The sequence below is a fragment of the Ambystoma mexicanum genome, chromosome 11 (assembly GCF_040938575.1).
Source record: "Ambystoma mexicanum isolate Mex_15411 chromosome 11, UKY_AmexF1_1, whole genome shotgun sequence".
NCBI classification, from domain to species: Eukaryota; Metazoa; Chordata; class Amphibia; order Caudata; family Ambystomatidae; genus Ambystoma; species Ambystoma mexicanum.
The window spans coordinates 839,305,817-839,326,640 of record NC_090934.1 but is presented as its reverse complement, the minus strand read 5'-3'; the positions used below and the strand labels follow the sequence as shown (position 1 = coordinate 839,326,640).

At 46.5% G+C, this 20,824-nt stretch overlaps 1 protein-coding gene across 1 annotated transcript in view; it reads right to left on the bottom strand.

The window, feature by feature from the left end:
* Window positions 1–398: 398 nt before the first annotated feature.
* SPTY2D1 (SPT2 chromatin protein domain containing 1) overlaps window positions 399–20,824 on the bottom strand; it is a 554,228-nt gene continuing 533,802 nt past the window's right edge. The window contains exon 6 of the mRNA XM_069623793.1: window positions 399–655. Within this exon, the coding sequence (XP_069479894.1) occupies window positions 553–655 (103 nt within the window). The 3' untranslated portion in view covers window positions 399–552. The remainder of the gene's footprint in view (window positions 656–20,824) is intronic.

Here is a 20,824-nt window from a genome sequence, read left to right as displayed (position 1 = left end):
CAACTTTCTAATTTGTCACGGCTGTATGACTATATTGTTTCTATTGTGTTGAACCAGTTGGCTACAGTTCACGTGCGTTACCCGTTTCTCTGCTGCAGTTTACACATTTTACCCGTTTACCAGCTGCAGAACACATGTTTTACCAGCCAAGACAAACGGATGGTAGAATGGCTAACTGCTTAAAAATGTTTAAAGTAAAAAGAGTATAAAACTACTCAAAAGCACACATTTGACATTTCGTGTAAAAGTTCGAAATACACAAAGACCTGTGCTGGGAATTCCATCAGGATTGTTGCACCTATCAGTACTATAGAAAGTGCTCCCAATTTGAATAAACAGTCCCATTTATATAACATGATTGAGATTTTTGAATAAACTCTACAACACGAAAATAAATATTTGCGGTAAACCTGAACACTTTATGTCAGGTGAAATGCTCCCATTTTCCATTTCAAAAATATTATGTAAAGCCTAAAGGAAACTGCTATGAGAGATGACCGACAATAAATAAATTGGCATGAATAATGAAAAGAAATAAATCCATGATGCTCGCTATCGAGATTTCAGCTTCTTTGATTGTTGTTTAGCTTTCCGTTTCATTTCTTCCTCTTCCCGCTTCAACTCTTCAAGGTCCTCTTGCATACCAAGCCTTAAGCTGCAAAATATGATAAAGAAAGTATTTAGCTAAAAATCAGGGTGACATTTACAAAAGCTGGACACGTTTAAAGGGTATGACCATTTGCATGTGGTATTTAGGTTTCCTTTGAAACAATACCTCTGGAAATTGTGAAAAAGGAAAACCTTTACCTGGAACACACATGTAAGTGGAGAAAATAAACAACGCAATGCTGTAAATGCAAATATACGCTACTTAACCTTAGGAATGCATCAAACAAAAGCTTATTGTAAAACACAGGACCAACCAGCCTCACTAATGGTTTTGTGGTTTGCAGCCTTCTACACGTTCAGAAGACAGAGCTCGCATTGCAATTGAGAAAAGAACACACGAGATGTGATCACTTGTCTTTTCTTTCAGTTTTATGTTTCTGAGCCTGGTGGAAGGGGGACATGGGAAAAGGGAAACAGATGGCTTAGCAGTGCTGAATCTATAACGGTACACCACGTATTCAAACTCCCAATGTCCTGAGTGCTACTTTCATTCACCTGTAAAGACTTCAAAGCTTTCCCTGAAGTAGTTACTTTACTCTCCTACCTGAAGGAAATGACTGGGTATCCCATAGGTAGCACCTGAGAGTCCTCTGAACTAACACGTGGAATATTTTTGAAGAAAAGAAAATGGCAAAAAAAAAAAAAACGCCCCATTTCCATTGTAAATCCGAGAGATCTTGAGAAAGAAAGCAGGGGTAAGTCAAGAGGACACTATCCTTAAACATAATAAATATAATGGTTCCTTTTGCGCAGATGGCGTCTGGAAATGAATGACAACCGAATTTGAGTAGGCCGAAAGAAAACGACACCAAATCACCAGCTTAATATCACTGCATGCACAGATTCAAAAGGGTTATGAGTCAATCTAGAGTATTCACATCACAATCTAGATGGGGCATCTGAACGGGACTCGGAGTGTAAGTGACAAAGTGACGACCATTGTTATGTAACGAGAAACCTACTCATGAGAATTCGAAAATGCGTTAAATTAAACCCGATTTACAAAAAAAAGCCTCCATAAAGTAATGTGTTCCAAGGTGATGGACATCAGATACATTTTTTTTCAAATAAGTGCAAAATCTCGGCCATATTTTATGTGAAGTTCATGTATATAGACTACCTGGTCATTTACAAAATGAACACATTTCGATTCTACTAAATCAGATGTCCACAAGGCATCATAGGGCATGCCCAAACGAATTGAGTAAAGACCAGGGTGGTACAGAGGAGGATGGACCATTCTAAATAGCAGAGCAATTGAGATATTGCAGTGCCGAATTAAGAATGTTGCGAAACAAAACCTGGATGTATTCAATTGGGTTGTGAAGTAAAGAGAATACACACATTCTAGAATACATTTGGCATTGGACGTGCTCCCTGGTTCAGTATTCGATCTAAAGTCCTAATCTGGGGTTGGGGCATTGGTCCCCTGAGCATTTAGCTTTCCTGTTCTGAATCGCCAACCTTTTCCCCCTAGTGAGTCCTAATCCAAGGTCCCACTAGGGATGCACCTCTTGGTTGTGGCCCTGAGTTGTTTCTTCCCGCTGTAAACTATCAGACCTTTTCACAAATACCAATGGCAGTTATCACGCTACTATTCATGTATAACTATGTCAACATCCCCTAACTGGGCTTCCGAGAATACTTGCTAAACTGATTACATGCTAGAGCCATCTCTTCCTACGACTACAAAGATGGGAAATTATGAAACAGGCGGTCCATACGCCCCACCAGCTCCTGGTTAACAACCTGAATTGCGCACTGCACATACCACAGGATTGGGAGAAGAAATGCATAGACTACAAACCAAGTTAGTATGAGTGAAAAGCTTGAACAAGAAATAGAGGATTCTCCTTCTCGTTGTTGTAAATCAAACTTTGGAATACAATTTTCTGAGGCACCTCCGCTCACAGGAAAACCACCCAGTTTTCAGAAAATCCCTCATTACCTATCTATTTACAAAAGTGCAACTAAACTTGCAATGCACCATTGAAACACTGATTAATCACAGCATACCAGACCAATCTTAACCAAAAGCCATCCCAGTTCCAGACCCAAAGACAACGGAAGTAATCAGACAAAAATCACCACAAAACCCCAAAGATGAAATACAATACCCACAACACAATCCAAACAACCAGTCATGCAGTAAAGACCTACAAGAACACAAACCTCACAAACATGGATGACACAGACGCTCCTCCAATTGGGTCACATTCAACAACAAACGCCACATGCCAATGCACATTGCTTCAATCAAGCCAGTTGGGTCAGTTTCCCTTGCTCTTGCCCATCAGAGATACATTTCCAAAATCTTCATAACCTTCATAAAGTTGAATACTAACAGTAAAAACGCCACAACCTCATGGACAAAGCAAGACAAAACCCCCACTCCAAGATCAACAGCAGGCAGGCGCGTTTACAGTTCAGCCTTGGATTAACCTTTAATAACCCAAACTCGCCACTCTTCTTCCAGCACTTAGCACACACAGACCATCATGTCTGTGTGTCTATGGAAGCTTGATGCCTACCAATGCTACATTAGCCAAGGCAGAGCAATGCCTAAGAACACATAATCTGATCCATGACCGCCCCATTCCTACTGCTTACCCAGTGCCCCAACAATGTCATCTTTCAGCGCATTACAAATGCATGAATAAATAAAAATAAATGATTTTGTGTTTTAATCACGGGATAAATCCTCCTGCGGGTAAGAAGGATATGAAAAGGAAACTCTTGAGGAGATTCTGGAATTTGAGGAGATCCAGCTCAATACACAGAGCAGGGGGGAGGCTGTTCTAGAGGAGGGAGCCAGCCGAGGAAAGAGATTGTTCACTGACTCGCTGTTTAGCGAATTGCTTGACACACATAGCTGGTGCCGGAATAATGGAAAGATCTGGAGAGAGTGTATTTAGTGAGAGCCAGTTGTAGATAGTGTGGTCCCTGGCCCCAGACAGCCTTATGGATGGAGAGGGATTTGAATTTGATCGTTGCAGCGACCAGGAGCCAGTGAAAAGTTTTTAGGGCTGGAGAGATGCGGTCCCTGTGCTTGAGGCCAAGGATAAGTCTTGCAGCCCTGTTGTGGATTAGCTAGAGGGGTCGTACAGAGGAAGAGGGTAGATTAAGGAAGAGGCTATTGCAGTAGTCAAGCCTAGAGAGTACAAGAGCTAAAGAGAGCTTCTGGGGGAAAGTGAGGAAAGGAAGGATTCCTTTGAGAAGGTTTAGTTGAAAGTGGTCCTTCTTGGCAAGGTCCTGGATGTGAGGGAGGAAGGAAAGAGAGGAGTCGAAGAGGACTTCAAGGATTTTGGCTTCAGATGAAGGAGAAGGGGGAGAACCCATAGAGGGTGGCCAGAGTGAGGGGAAGAAAGAGGGAGCAGGAGTCCCAATGGGAAGAATCTCAGTCTTGCTGGCATTGAGGCAGATATCATTGGAGGCACACAAGGATTGGATGGCAGATAGGCAGTCAGAAATGATGGAGGAGGTAAGGAGAGGATCAGAGGGAAGTTTGAAGAAGGTGTGTGTCATCTGCACATTGAATGTTAGGGGAGTAGGTGGAAATTAGGTGTGTAGGACCAGGGAGAAAGGTTGGAGCCCTATGGGACACCACAGGTGGAGATGGGGGTTGGAAAGGAGAAAGAGCCCAGGATAACCTGTGAGGGACAGTCATTGAGGAAAGAGGTCAGCCAGTCCAGTGCCCGCTCTGAGATACCCAAGGTATTGTGGAGCCATTTTAGGAGGATCGAGTGATTGACCATGTAAATCAAAGAGGAGAAATTAAGTAGAATGAGAACAGCAGGAGAGTTGGAGTCAGTTCTTCACCGGTGTTTAGAAGAGCAGTTTCCACGCCTATGGATGCTCGGAATCTAGATTTCTGGCCATGAAGGCAACCAACAAGCGCAGTTGGGGAAGTCCAGCATCTCCAGGAGTTTCCAAAGGAAGGTAAATAGCAGGACAAAGACAGGTCTGCACAAGGTTCTTTCAGGAGGGGGCGCACAAGAGTGCTTGAGGGGGGGAGGGGAAAGACCCAATTATCCAAGTCTCACCACTACAAACCCCAAAGGGCCATGTCAGCACTTAGGACTCAGATGCTTCTGGCTTGCACCAATCCACATTTTAGGTTTTGCATCTACCTTTGCCTGTACCCCAAGCCATCCTTTGTTGCCGAGCCACTTGGAATGAGGCCATCAAAATCACATCTGTCGACTATACAAGACCACATTCCATTATTAAAAACTACAAAGTGTAATGCTGTATCTGTTACCATCCTGTTCCCCTGCCTGAGAGTTTAGCCTTGGCTGCTTCAACAACCTTACAACTAGGAGTCAGGGGGACATGTTGCCTTCTTTTTTTCAAACAACCTGAACACAGGGAAGAGAGTCACGGTCCAACCAAGACAAAACAATGCCGTGTTCAGAACGGTATTTTTATAGCCAATGCCACCCCAACTCAAAAGGGGTAGGTGGGCCCATACCACTTCATCCTAAGAGGTTATCCGAGCCATACACAGTCTAAAAAAGAATTTAGAATTTAGGTAGATCTATATTAGAGAAATCTGATTTTAAACATAAGGCCTCCAGAACTGTCTGTGTGACCTCCTTTAACCCACAAAGCAATGCCATAAGGAGATAGATTTGTTTTCAATTGGCATGTGCTACTGCTGGATAATCCAGACACGGAACCACCTTGGTTTGCCATTAATAAAAGGTAAAAACCTCAAATATCTGGTTAGTGCCGACAGACTAAGGGATAAACCCTTGTCCAACTTGTGGTCATATATAGGACTGGCCCCAGGGAAAGGACATTATCCATGTGGTGGTTGTGCAGCCTGCAGGTTTGCATTGACCAAACTGAATTTTCAAGCTAAACACAGAGAATGTCACCTTAACTTTCACAAAACGTGTAAAAGTTCCAATGTCATTTATGTCATACCATGTCTGTGCCTCAAGTTCTGTGTAGGCAAGCCTTCACAACAAATCAGGACCAGAATCACAGAACACCGCTCCAAGATTAGAACTAAAACCTGCACCGCCCCACTAGTGGAGAATTTCTTATTGATGGGACACATTGAGAATGAAATAGTTTGGTGGATCATTGATAAAGTCAGTGCAGTCCATAAGTGGAGTATTGAACACAATCTGCATTTAGAGAGCAATATTGGATGCACATTCTAGAAAGTTGCAAAGATGGTCTAAATTACCATGAACGGTGGCATCCTTTGGGCTGCCATCTAATGAACATACTTTTTCATAATTAAATATATCAGCATTAGGGAGGTTATTGCCTGGCCTGTATTCAAACAATCTGGTGTACCTTTGACACTGCATGTTTTTTTTGAAGTTTTCTTTTTTTTACATCGATCTGTATTATAAATGTACTCTTTGATGACTAAGTGGAATAATATAATTCAATACATGCCATTCCGACAGGCGGTGGTGTTATTCATTTGACCCAGCCACCTCAGGCAATTAAAATTCTGTCATTCGTTGACTTCATAAAATGTTTAGCCGTGCATGCGTACAATCTGTGGGGAATTTCCGGTTTTGGCCACTAGATGCACGTGTAGTTATTAATGTACCATGCTAGTCTTTTTTTAGGGAAACGGGACAGCATGACACGCCTCAGGTGTCACGGTTGCGTCCTCACGCAGGTCCCTGGGGATTACATGTTACAGCTTTGTAGACCAGGTAGTGAGAGGACGCCTTGAACATAAGGAGTGTTTATGCAGCTACTTAAAATTATGAACAATCAATCCATGCAGGATTTTTTACCAGAAAAATGAGCCTCTGACAGAAAAGGTGGTGATGTACATGAAGTTAGAGGTATGTTGTTGATATGGCAACACAGATATGACACTGCCGTGTCGTGTGTGTTCTTCTATAAAAAAAATAAATAAAAAAAAGGTGGGAAAGAATGCGTTATTGTTTCCTTTTTGTTTCCACAATTGCCATTGGTTTTTGAGACCCCCAACCTGTGAAAAAACTGTTTGTTGGGAGTCATTTGTGACGATACGGGAGAGACAGAGCTTCCTTAATTGATATATCATCTATAAGGTGCAGTAATAAAAAGAAGGGAAACGAGTAATGTCCCTTCAATTTTTGTTAGGTCTGGTTGAGCAATTTGAAGCCAACATGATCCACGCACTTATGAAAGGTGAATCAGTAAGTGTGGTTCTGGCCTTAGGAAGATGTTGATCAGATTTAAGGCATCCATTGAGTTTAGGTATATTGACATTGAGTAATGCAATTTGTTATTTTTAGATGTGGGCGGTCAGTCCTGAAGAAAACATTTCCAAATTTGTATTGAGAGATGTTTAAACTAAGAAGGGGATAATAGAAGACACTCCCAAGAGCATGCATATTATATGATGTAATGTATTTTCTATGTATTTATATGTGATACTGTGAAAACAATGGTGTGTTGCTAATCTAGGAGCCAGCTTTATGGGATTTTATATGGATCATTGTACCTTCATTTGGCCCCCTTCCCCCTTTTTGCTCTCGATAGCCAATGTACACAGTGGTAGAAGAGCCATCCAGATGGATTCTCCATATAAAATGTTGCTTGTTGGGTTGTCCTTAGAGTGTGCACCCCTTTCCAATAAAAGAGGCAATAAAAGCCATGACTAAAAAGCTCACTTTTCGTTCCAGGATTTTTACATGCCAATCCATATCGTTAGCCTAGAGCACAACGATCTGAACTTTGAAAATACCCCATGGAGCACCCACATTGTATTACAAAGTCTATCAGTACAAGACAACCCTGCTCTTAAGGGTAACATGCTTCTTTATATATCATTTACTACGGCAGATTACGCAATTGTGCAGTACTGGGAATAACACTTAGAGTAAAGGCATAGCTGGCCTTGCTGACAGGAAATGCAGTTCACACAGTAAATGTTTTATGCACAGAACTATTAGACGATGGAAAACTAGACCAAGGACTGATTAACTTAAACAGCGATAGGGCCCTGCACAATTTGAGGATTCTCTATATCCAAATGAAGGGATTGCTAAACCTCAACTTTATCATGCAGAGCCTTGTGATCTACCTGGACACCGGACTATATGAAACCACACTCTTTCCCCAGTACTGTTTGAACAGAGTATAAGGTAGAGATACAGATGTGTAAGAGGAGGTGATAGGGGAAATAGAATAAACATTCCCTTCAGTTTATTGCCCATCGAGGCTCCAGTTAATTGCCAATTATATTTTCTGTGTCTCCTGCTGTAGGACAGAGGACTCAGTCATGTGTGACTGCTAACATGTAGCTCCAACAGCCACTTGACGTTAAAAACCTGCTTGACATCTGACATGTGGGACTAATTCCTGCACTCAAGGACATCAGAGTTTAGAGGGTGAGAATAGAGCCCTGATAGACCTTTCCTTCAACAGCTTCACTGAACATCTCGATTTTGTTGGTGGGTGAGGGAATAAAGTGGTCACATTACATTAGCGGAGATAATTCGTGATTAGGAGTCAGGTGAACGGACACACATTCTCACCTCTATGGTAACACTAATCTATTCTCATGACCACTGCCAAGGCATAATTTCATTTTTGGGAGTCCTGCAGTCTCTTTTAGGCGGCCCTAAATTCTTTGCTTCTCGCCACTTTTGTTTTTAGGATCTTTGCCCTCTATTTGTGGTCAGATGGACGTCTACTAAAGTCCCCATGCAACCCTATTTTAGTATATGGTTCTATGGTGGCCCGTATCACTCATTGGACGTGTGTGCTTTCTAAGCAACCCATTTTAGCCCAAAAGGTGATTTTATTACCAGACATTGTTTTAGAGAGTAGGCTGGTGGCAGCTAGTACACTTATTCAGAATGTCAGTACTAGTAGAAAGAGGTGGGTTGTTAGAAGGTAGCACTGCAAACAGTTCAGCACTGCTTGTCCCACCTGGGTATCACCCCTAGAATGTTTGTCCAGTCAGTAATGTTGGGTGAAAGCGTGTACTGAGCTCCAAGTAGCAGCCTTGCAAACGGCATCGAAGGGCACATTTGTTATAAAGGCTAGAGTTGCGTCTGTGCCTGGAGTAGAGTGTGCTCTGGGCTTAAAGGGCAATGCACTCTTGGCAAGAAAGTAACAGAGTTGGTTGCAGTTGACAATCCATCTAGAAATTGCTGCTTTGAAGATAGGATCCCCCTCTCTTCCAGCGGGTAGAGACACAAAGCGTTTTGTTTTTCTGATCGACTTTTGACGGTAGAACATGACAGCTCTGCATACATATAGTGTATGAAAGATTCTTTCTACTGAGTTTGTTGCATTTTGGAAAAATGCAGGCATCTCTACAGTTGGAGTTACATGCAACTTTGATATGAACTTGGGTGAGAATCTAGGATATGCGTGCAACACCACCCTGTTTTTGTGTACAACTACAAAGGCATCCTGTACCAACAGACCTTGTAGTTCACTGGACCTTCTGATCTGAAACTTGAGGAAACCCACCTCTGGTTACGGAAGCACCTCAAGACTTCCTCTTTGCTTCTGCTTTCTCTCCTCCTCTCCCCTGCTGATCTCCTGGCTGAAACTGCACTGGTTACCTGGATACACTCTGATCTCGGGCCCAGGTCCCCTCCCCAACAGTTGCACACCTGCACTGCCCCCCTGGCAACCGTTGGCACTTGGGGACTGTTTCCGTATCCCTACAGCCCCCTTCCAGCACTTGAGACCTGATGTCTGCACTTAACCTTTCACTTGCCACAAGCTGGTCGCACTTATTTTAATGTTTATTTTATTTATTGACTTTTATTAACTTTATTGTTATCCCATGTACTGCACTGCCCCCTGCCCTGTCCCCTCTGCACTGCCCCCTCCCCTGTACTTGCGCAATCTCAAGGTCACCTGGCCTAGTAAGATCGTTGTCTCCGTCTTCCCTCTGTTCCCCCTCCCTTGCCTTGTCACACCTCTAAACACTTTTGCATAGGTGTGTTATAAATGCCATATCATAGCATAAGGAAAGCCGTCTTGTATTTAAGATGTATGCAAGACGTTTAAGGCTGGCCATGTGCATAGGCTCGAAGAGGGGCCCCATGAGCCTTGCGAGTACGACATTGAGGTCCCAGCTTGGAGTAGGGTTAGAGATTGGAGGGTAACCTTTGGTTGATTCCCTGTGAGAAACCAAAAGTTGTCTCGCCTGCTAGTCCTCATGGACTCTAGTTGGCCAGGACACAGCGATCGCTTTTGGATCCAGTTCCTGGGGGTGGACCAGTGTGGGAGGATCACCTGGGCGAAGGGTCTTCGGGCAGTGGTGGTGAGGCAACAGATGGTGAGACGCGGTAAGCCCCCCCCGCGCATTTGCCCGCATTTGTTTAGCTAACTCCTCCTATTCTTTAGGATTTATCGAATTCCCAGTCCCCCAACCCCTTTTTTACAAAAAACAATGGGCCGAGGAAGAGGGTGACAGAGTAACATTAACTTTCTAACATCGTACTGGACCTGTCCCACTAATCGGGTCAGGCAAACTCAGGCACATACACCGGATACCAATTTGCTCTCCTCGCACAAATAAAAGGCAGAACCCAAAGACACCCTGAGCAAGGCGGAACACACCTTGTATTTTGAATATGTTGTTGTACTATAATTTACTATTCTGTAACCATATTGTAACCTTGTTCTGTAACTCATGCAACGCGCCTAGATATCCAAGGGTTTGGTGCGCTATACAAATAAAGAATACAATAAGAGTACAAGCAGAACTTCCGGGACAAAGGCAACCCCTAATGGAGCAGAGCGACGGTCCAAGGGGCGAGAGCAGCGGGTAGAAAACCCCAAGAGTTCCCAGGCCACGGAAAACACGAAGAGAAAGCCAGGCCCCACAAGCGAAGACTGCATTGTGTTTCAAGGATGCAAAGAGACCCTCCCGGGTGAACGGCAGAGTTGGGGAGGCAAGGCCAAGCCTGGGGTACTAAGCTTGACTTGTGAAGTGGATATCACAAAACTGAGAAAGACTCACACAGCAGGTGAGTTGCAAGCGACGTTAGAGACCTGTGTGTTTTGAAGTGGAAGTAGTAACATTATTTTGCAAGTGAAGGCTGCATGTGTGGGAATGAGACGTGAGGAAAGGCAGACCTGTGAATGAAATTTGAATTAAAAGACAGCTGCGAAATCAGCAATACCAAGTAGCGGAGTGGTCTGGCGAAAGGAAGTAGCCCGTTCAAAACTTTCCACGAAAGGTACATTGTTAGAAGCGATAAAGCGACTGAACAGCAAAAGTGAAATAAAGAAGCTTAACTCCTGGAGAAGGGGAAAGTGCAATTGAACTATAAGCTTTGAGTCAAAGTGGTCCTGTTGTGGTCTGAAAAGTAACCACGCACATTTGAAAGTCTGACATCCAAAAGTGGTCTGAGCCTGACAGAGGGAGACCCGACGTTAAATAAGCTTGGGGAAGGGAGCCCCCCTTACAAGTTTGGGTTTAGCTTTATTGCGAGAGGTCTGAGCCTGACAGAGGGGGACCTTTGTGAGCTTTTTGTTTGAAACATTAATCTTTGAAAAGTAGAGCGAAGAGACACACGTGGAAGGCCAGACGGGCCTTGATCTACATTCTGGAATGGTGTATCGAATTGAAAGCTGAGCCAGAGTGCGTTATCCTGCCTCCAGGGACAGCCTTAATACGCGAGGAGAGCTGGTTCAACCACACTTCTTTATTCTGAATATTTATTTTTCCTTTTGTATATATTTCTCCTTTTTACACTTTTCCACTTTTCGTAAAAGAGATAGGGCAGGCATTCTTTTTTTTTTTTTTTTTAAGCATAGGCCATTTTGATTTGACAGACTCCACTAGGACTGCGTTATTTGATGGTCGAGATTACTCCCATCTTAGTTATAGGGCAAACTAGGAGTATCTCCAATCCCAACGATTTCAATAAAGGTTTTACAAAATTGTACCCATTGTGTCAGTGTCATACTGTTGATTCCATGCCTCCAATACACCCTCCATAAAAGCCTTAACCTATGGGTACCTTCCACCACAGAACTTTACTGTGAGACGTGGTGCAAGCGGAGAGAGTCGCTAGGTGTACCTTGAGTGAGTTAAAGACTAATCCCGAGTCAAGTACGTAAAAGAGATAGTTGACTATCGGTTGGTGAACAGTCGGTCGGATTGAGAGGCCGTGTTTTGAACCACAACACAAAGCTTTTCCATTTGTTAAAATAGCAGTGCCGTGTGTAAGGTTTGTGTGCCTCTGAGTATTTCCATGCACCTCTGGTCTAGGTTAGGGTGACCAAATTCTATGACTTCAGGAGCCAAGCTGCCAAGATCAGCTTCTGAGGGCATGGGTGCAATGTTGTTCCCTGATCCTGGGCCAGTAGGTTGTCTGTGCAGGGTAGCTTTATGGGAGGACCCAGGGACATCATTTGTAGGTGTGAGAACCAGGTCTGGCGGGTCCACATCAGAGCTATTAGGATTAGCGTTACTTGTTCCTGATGTAGCTTGTGGACTATTTTGTTGAGAAGGAGTGTCAGGGGTGCACATTTCCCTGACCAGTTCATCAGAAGTGCGTTCCTCTGGGATCCCCTCTGGGAAAACCTGGACGTGCAATCTTGCCATTGCATGTTTTCTTGGGGCGCGAAAAGGTCTATTTCTGGGAACCCCCAGTTTGAGAAACCGTCATGTACCACTTCTGTGTTTAATTGTCATTCGTGCCTTGAGGGTAGCATTGTATTCCTGCTTAGCACGTCTGCCAGATAATTGAGTTTCCCTGGAAAATGTTGAGCTACTATTAACATGTTGTGGTGTAGTGCTCACCGCCAGATGTTCTAGGCTAGTATGGACAGCCCCGGAGAATGTGTCCCCCCCCACTGTTTGTTTGCATAAAACATGGCCATAGTACTGTCCGTGAGGGCTAGGACTGTTGTCAGCTAGTAGAGTTTTGAAGGCTTGCCCTTCAAAAGGGCTTGGCCTTTTGAAGGCCTCGAGGACTGCTATAAGTCTCAGAAGGTTGATGCGTTTCTTGGTCAGGACCTGTGGACACCGGCCGTGAGTGGTATGATGAAGGAAGTGAGCGTCCCACCCAGTCATGATTGCGTCTGTTGTGAGAGTGGATTCGATAGCTGGTGTGCGGAAAGGTTGTCCCTTTATCATATTGTCTCTGTTCCACCACTGTAGCGACTGAAGCAGAGGTTGCAAAACCACCACTAGATCGTCCCACAATCTGCTTGCCTGTGATCACTGTTTGCAAGCCACTCTTACATAGGACGCATGCGCAGCCTGGCGTGAGGCACTGGGTAGATGCAGGAAGTCCTCATTCTAGTAGGCGCATTGCCTTTCGTAACATCACCGGACGACCGGCTACGTACTGAGGTGTTTGAAACATCATGTTTTGGACCCTCTCCTCGGAGGGGTAAACATTCAGACGTCTCTTGATTGGTTCCCCCAGAAATTGCTTTACTTGGCTGGGCACTAGCCTTGACTTTTCGTTTATGGAGAAGCCCAATTGGAACAGCAGATGGATTTTTGCTGAGTATTTTGAAGGCACCTCTTGGGAGAGTCCCCGGTAGTTAGCCAGACGTCTATGTAAGGGTACACTGGAATTAACTGCCTGCGGAAGAGGGCAGCCACCACTGCTAGGACCTTTGGGAATACCCTGGGAGCCGATGCAATGCCGATTGGCAGCACTTTGAATTGGGTGTTGCTCGTGTCCCAATTTGAATCAGAGGTATTTTTTGTGCGCTGGCAACATTGAATTATGAAATGCGTCCTACTCAAGGTGAATGGAAGCAAGGTGTTGAGAGGAACTCCAGCGAGTATCTTTTGGCCCTGTACCTAAGAACTAGCGATCTGATGTTATTCCCTCACATTGCTGGGAGAAGAGTGTTATGCAATCCTCCAACTGGGGACGCGTAATGTGAATCGCCACGTCATTTGGCGGCAGAGGCCACTGTACCTCTAGGGGCTGCAGACCTGCCTCGTCCTTTTCCGTGGCAAAACCCCCGCTGTTGGTTTTGGTAGGATGTTTGAACGTGTGGAGAATAGAAAGAGGCACTAGATGTGCTTGCTCGCCTGGTCTCCCTGAGCCTTGACGTCGAACGTTTTGGCGTGTGTTAAATGCCCCCCTTCGAAAGAAGGGCTTACTGGAAATTCAGCCAAGAGTTTTAATTGTTTCACGCTCCATTTTTGCCATTTCCAGCTGTTCGTTGATAGCTTTACCGAAGAGGAGGTCCGCCTCGATGGGCATGTTAATAAGTGCTGCCCATGTTTCTGGCTTAAATCCTGAGTCCCTAAGCCATGTCTCCTCTGCAATGACCCTACCTGAAGTGTCTGTAGAGTCCAAGACATTCTTTAGGATGTTCTGAGAAACCAGTTTCCCTTCAGTGGTTATTTTGAGTAGATGGGACAGTGTGGGCTCTGGTACCGAGTCCAGGTGACGTGAAACTAGGGGTGTCACAGTATTGGTTTTATGGCGGTATAACCTTCTTGCCAAATGACGGTATATCATGGTTATCGCAGTATAGCAGGTGGAGTCAACTAATCTTAACAAGTATTTTCTTAAACGTCATAAATTGTCAGCATTTTGAAACTTGTCTCTGCACACTTTTAGCTGTGCCTCCAGGAATCGAAGGCGGCTGCAGATTTGGTCTTTCATAGCGCTCATTCGTTGATCACCTTAACCGAAAGAGTGACCAGTGGAAGAATGCAAATTTTGAGCAATGAGCTTGATGCTCAGTCACATGTCATCGCTTTGAAAATCGGCCTCGACCTGCATTATTTTGGAACCACATTGCATGGGCATCATGACCCCTCGCTGCGATTAGTCATAAAAGTTTGTTTTGATAACGCTTTATCCCATTAAAGGGAGAAAAGTCACTCATGTGCGGTCTGAAAGCCCATGTCATTGTGTTTCTTTTGTAAAAATGTCATAGCCAACACACACTCACCAAAAGTTTGCATATTGATCAAATCACTATAGCTTGTTTACCATCTGCCTGGTGTATTATAAAGGTCTGATGTTGGAGTCACCACTGACCATGTAATCCTAACAGGACAGCGTTCAGTGGGCGCTGTTGATTTTGTTCTTGATTCTTGCAATACGTGTTCATTTACCTTAAAGATAGTGGCACAAAAACCTTTTGAAAATGAAAAAGTTAAAATACATATCGGCACAAATATGGCCTAGACCACCACATCACCACAGCCCCATCATTACCATTTTTCCCAGGTCTGAGCGCATTAGGACCCTTGTCATGTGAGTTGAGACGGAGGAATGCTTTCATGGGTGGTGTCACAAATCGAGGATAGACCTGAGAAATATCTCACCCCCATTGCTCTGGATACTTCAAATTGAATGTAGAATCTGTCCTGCCTGCTTGAGTCCAGTGCCATATGCAGAAGGAAGGTGAAGGATCAAGCGAAGCAACAACTCTAGTGCCAATGTGTAAATCTACATTGAGGACAGTGGGGGGGGGGCGGCAGTTTATATACTAGCACAAAGCACTATAGGCCCAGTGCTCATACAGTCTACAGAGCTAACGTTTTTGGTGGACATGCATCAGAAGGGCATCCAGTTCATTCCCCCCCCTTTGATGTGTAGTTCCCCATCTTTCAAATTGGTGGGAAAACTACAAATTGGCTGATCTTTAACCCAACTCTACTGATCACAGAGAAAGAGCAGTCATAGCATCAAAGCTGCATTTATTAAATGTGGCCTCACTTTCCCTATGCTCTTGTCTGCCAAACGCCACATATCACAGTGCAAGATCCAGAACATGCAGCACTTGCTTACTGCAGCCTTTCCAAATCAGATTGAAAAGCTCACTGAATAGCTGCAGGCCCTAAAACGGTATACCGGTATAAACAGGACGGTTATTATTATAGTTCAATTAAGCTGTACAGGGTATCTATAACTGTATACTGTAATACTGTTTCACCCCTACATGACCTCGTCCCACTGGGTGCTGCTATAGCTGGCAAGCAAAGTGGTATTTGCTATACTGGTAAGGTATGCAGCAGAGGACGTATGCGTTTTCCCAGGGTGCACAATTTGTTTCACTCCTTTTTAGTGGGTGTTTCAGAGGTCGAGAGCGGAACACCTGCTCTCTTCCTTGTAGTGGTAACTATAAGGGAGTCCGGCTTAACGTGTCCCTTAATGTAGAGGTGATATGAAGGGGAGGGTCTGATGGCCTTCTCTACCCGTGGGTTAACCGCCCTAGTAAGGGAGGGGGTAGACAGTGAAGGGGAGACCCTCTTTTTGATGGATTCCAAGAGGGGTATGGCTTGGCTGACAGGCCTTTTATCGTTAAGAATATTTTCCAAGAAGTCAGTCCTTGTGGGGCTGTATTCATCCGTGCTCATGCAAAAGTGCTTGGCAGCCTTTTTTAATAGCTCATTAGAGAGGTTCGTGTTAGGTAAGATTTGCACAGAACTGATAAATCTTCCTTTCCTGGTTCAACCCCAGAACATTTTGTTTTGCTAGTGGGATATTTTAACCAGGTCACTCACCGTAGTGACCACCTTACTCCTTACTCTTTAGTCCATAGTCCCCTTTCCTCCATACTTATGGGACATCTCTCTGTCCTGTGGGATGGGACCGGAGCACTTTATAGAAAGCACCCAAAAATGTTTTTCAAAATGTTGTCCTCCCCCCTCTTTCTTACGCGGGGCCCGGCACGTGGCCGTAACCCCGCCCACATTGGCACCGCCCCGCGCATCGCCCATCAGTCCTTTTCTATCGCCAGGTCCAAGACCTATTATCAATAACAGAGGAACCTTATTAGAGGGGACAGCGGGCGAACGTATGGAGGAAAGGGGACACTGGACTAAGAGTAAGGTGGTCACTACGGTGAGTAACCTGGTTATACTCCTACGTCCGGTCCACTTTCCTCCGTACTTATGGGAGATTCCCAATCGCTCCTTAAAGGAACTATGGGTGGATGGAACAAAAAACCCTATTGAAAAAGGTTTTTCAGCACAGCCTGACCAAACTGAGCATCATCGCTTGAGCTCACGTCAAGACTTGCAAAAAGCAGATGGGGAGCCCCAAGTAGCTGCCCTTGCGATGGACTCCCAGGGGACATACTTCTGAAAAGCAACCGCAGCTGCCTTGCCCCGCACCAGGTGCGCATGAATACCCTTAGGAGGCTTCAAACCCAGGACGGTGAAGGACTCCGTAATGCAGGCGGCGATCCATCGAGAAATAGTCGCCTTAGAGGCCTGCTTACCCAGAGAGTTACCAAAGGTCACAAACAATTGAGAAGAACTCCTAAGCTCGGCTGTTCTGTCCAGATAGAACTTAAGAGCCCTTCTGACATCAAGACGATGCAGAACCCTTTCCGCCTCTGAGGTAGGGTTTGGAAAAAAGACCGGCAAGGAGATAGACTGATTCAGATGGAATTCAGATACCACCTTCGGCAGGAAAGCAGGATTCGTCCGTAGGACTACCTTATCCTTGTGAAAGCCCAAAAAGGGATGCTCCACCGACAAGGCCTGGAGCTCACTCACCCGCCTTGCTGACGTAACAGCGACCAAAAATGACACTTTCCAGGATAGGTACTTGAGGTCCACCGTGGCCATTGGTTCGAAAGGCTTATGGCACAATGCCGTCAGGACTACATTCAGGTACCATGGTGGGTGCGGACAACAAACTGGAGGATAAAGGCGTGTCAATCCTGGGAAATGCCTCTTAACCACTGAGCATTGATCCATAGAAAGGTAAGCAGAAACCGCTGAAAGGTAAGTTCTGCATGACAGGACACGGATACCCGACTCTGCTAAGAAGGATACAAAGGACAGCACCGTGTCAATTGTAGCTTCCCTGGGGTCCAGCTGCTTGCTCAAACACCAATGACAGAACCTGAGCCATTTGCTTCTGTACTGGGACCTAGTCGAGGGTTTCCTGGCTGCCTGGATAATACGCATGTTATCCGCAGACAGGTTAAGATGCTCTAAAGACTTGAACTCAGGCACCATACTGCCAAGCTTAGCGATTGTGGGGAGGGGTGCCACAGCTGCTGCTCCCCCTGATGAAGAAGATCGGGGGTCACTGGTAACCTGATCGGCGGATACACCAACAGGTGCTGAAGTTCTGAGAACCAAAACCTGGCCGGCCACCAGGGGGCTATGAGTAGAAGGGAACAGTTCACTGAGTTCTTCAACTTCCAAACTGTTAGGTGAACTAGAGGCAGAGGCGGGAAGGCGCAAGCTCTCATGTTGTGACATGGAATCTCGGGAGCAACCCCCAGAGAAGAGGCACCCAGCCCCCCTCTGGAGGCATACTGAGGAAGCTTCTTGTTTACTGCCGTAGCGAAGAGGTCCACTTGCGGTGTGCCCCAATGCAGGGAAATTCCTGAGAGGACCTCCTCCTTTAACTCCCGCTGTCCGCCGGCTGAGGGAATCCGCTGTGACATTCAGCTGGCCCGGGATGTGCACTGCAAGCAGCCAAACACCATGATGTACAGCCCACTCCCAAATCTGGATGGACAGGTCCACGAGAGGGGGAGACTTGGTTCCCCCTTGCTTGTTGAAGTAATACATCGACACCACATTGTCCGTACGTATGCGGACCACCCTGTTGGCTATGATCGGTCTGAACGCCCTGAGCGCTAGGAAGATCGCCAGAAGCTCTAGATTTATGTGGAGGAGCTTGTCCTGAGGCGACCAGAGATTCGAGACCTGAAGAAGATCCAACGTTGCACCCCACCCCAGAAGGAAGGAGTCTGTCGTGATCGTCACCGTAGGAGCTGGGTCCTGGAACCCTGCACCCACTGACAGGTTGCTGAGAGATGACCAACACTCCAGGTCCACTCTCATGGAAACCGGAATCATTATCAACGTGGAATCCGGGTCCACGGCCTGACGCCAAGAACTCCGAAGAGCCATCCGAGTCCACCTCATCTTGAGACGGGCAAGAGGAAGAGCCAACCTGCACGAGGCCATGAGGCCCAGAAGCCTCTGGAACCGCCAGAAGCCTCTGGAACGCCAGGCCTCCGACTGTGCAAACATCTGACACGTGGCCAACAGATCCGCCATTCGGTCCCCGGTCAGGTACACTCTGCAGTAGATCGTGTTCCAGCGAAAACCCAGGAAAATCAAGTCCTGCGAGACCGTCGTGGAAGATTTCTGCCAGTTCACCGACAGCCCAAGATGGACAGGAACTGAAGGAGAGACTGAAGATTGCAGGCGGCTTTCAATGGGCAAGGGCTGCGTAGTAGCCAGTCGTCCAGATACGGATACACATGGATACCCTGCAGACGAAGATAGGCCGCAATCACAGACATCTTTGTGAAGACACGCGGCGCGTAGCTGAGGCCAAAAGGAAGCACTCGAAACTGGAAGTGCTCCTCTCTCAAAGAGAAACAGAGATATCTCCTGTGTGGACTCCAAATCAGAATATGCATGTACGCATCCTGAAGATCCACCACGCTGAGCCAATCGCCCATCTGCAAAGAAGACCGTATCTGGCCCGGCGTGATCTTGAATTTCTCTTGGGTTAGGAAAAGATTGAACTGGGAAAGGTCTTGGATGGTGCGCAGGCCAGCCTGGTTGGGTTTGGGCACCGTAAACAGCCGGAAGTAGAAGCCCTCCCCTCGCTCCCCGAGGGGAACGGGTTCTACAGCTCTGAGGTACAGAAGTTTCTGAACCTCGGCTTTGAGGGAGGACAAGCCGACAGCTAAAAAGGAGGGCTGGAAGGTGGGGAAGGGGCTAGAGGTAAGCGGAAGCCCGCCAGAGCGACTGACAAGACCCATCTGTCTTCGGTGATGGTCTGCCACACCTCCCAATGAGACGCAATGCGTCCTCCCACCGGGGTCTCATGCGAGCGCGTGGAACCCTCATTTTGCAGGTTTTTCTGTGGTGTTGCCACCTGAACCTGAGGAGGAGGCTGAGGAGCGGGAGAAAAACTGAGTCGTTGTTGCCTCTGGCGGTTATTCCCCAAAGGGGTATCCACCCTGCAAGATTTCCGGTCTAGGAAGCCCCTAAAGCCAGAGGAGGGTCGACTTTGCGACAATGGCCTCTGTGCTTTAAAAGGAGTCGTAACAAAGACTGACAAGGACCGACAAGGACTTAGCTGTCTGAGTGCTATCCTTCGTCTTAGTCAGCTCTACATCTGTTGTAGAATGAAAGAGCTCCTTACCATCAAACGGAAGGTCTAACACCTTGTCCTGTACTTCCTTGGAGAATATGGTGGCATGAGCCACACCTGACGTGAGGTATCAACCCCCAGCATAAGGCCCCGAGCCGAGGTATCTGATGAGTCGCAGCCTCCAGGAGATCCTGGGCCAAGACCCTGGTGTCGGATGACCCCGGCTTTAAAGTCTTTGAGCTTCTCGACCGGGATGAACTCTTCAAACTCCGACAGATCTTTCCACATCCGCATATTAGCCCCCGCCAACACCAGTTTGGCATTGGCCTGCTGGAGCTGCAAGGGCGAGTTGGTGAAAATCTTCCTCCAAGGGAGTCAAGGAGCTTGTCCTCCTTCTACAGAACCTGAGTAGCCGTCGTAGAAGAGGATGCAGCAGGCCTGGACTGTAACGTGGCCGCAGCCACCACTGTGGAGGAGGGGGGCGGACAAGACGACAGGGTCACCTCTTCCAAAGAATGCAGCCTGTATCGCGTGTCAATTTTCTTATTGACGAAAAGTCCAGAGTGTGGCTTTTCCCAGACCCTGCAGACCTCGGCCAGAACTGCAAGAACAAGCCGGTACGCTCCAGAGGAGACAGGGTGAATGCCCCAGAAAGCACACCCTCCTGCGGAGCGGATGCCTCGGGCACCGGAACATCCAAGAAGCACATCATGTCCAGTACCCGGTCATGAAAAGCTCTAATAGAGCGGGGCAGGTCCTCGTTGTCCTGATCGCCCTGTGCGTCATCTGACAGGTCAGGATCCTGCTGAGACGTGTCAGGCGCTGCCTTGTCCACAGGGGACAATGGAGGCAAAGGCGGGAGAGTAGGAGAAGGCACCGTAGGTAAAGGGGCGCCGGCGGAACCACCGGAGGAACGGGTGGACCCGGAGGCACGGGTGGACATATTTCTCTGAAAAGCCCTTTGAAATATTCCCTCATGGGGTCGGTACGCATAAGCGTCTGAAATTTGCCGAAAAAGGCTTCCTCCGAGGACTGCTTTGGAACCGGAGGAGGCCTCTCATGAGGACGTAACGGGGAAGGTTGCCACAAAGGCCCATCACCCGACGTATCCACTAAAATCAAAGGTGCCGACCCTGCAGGCA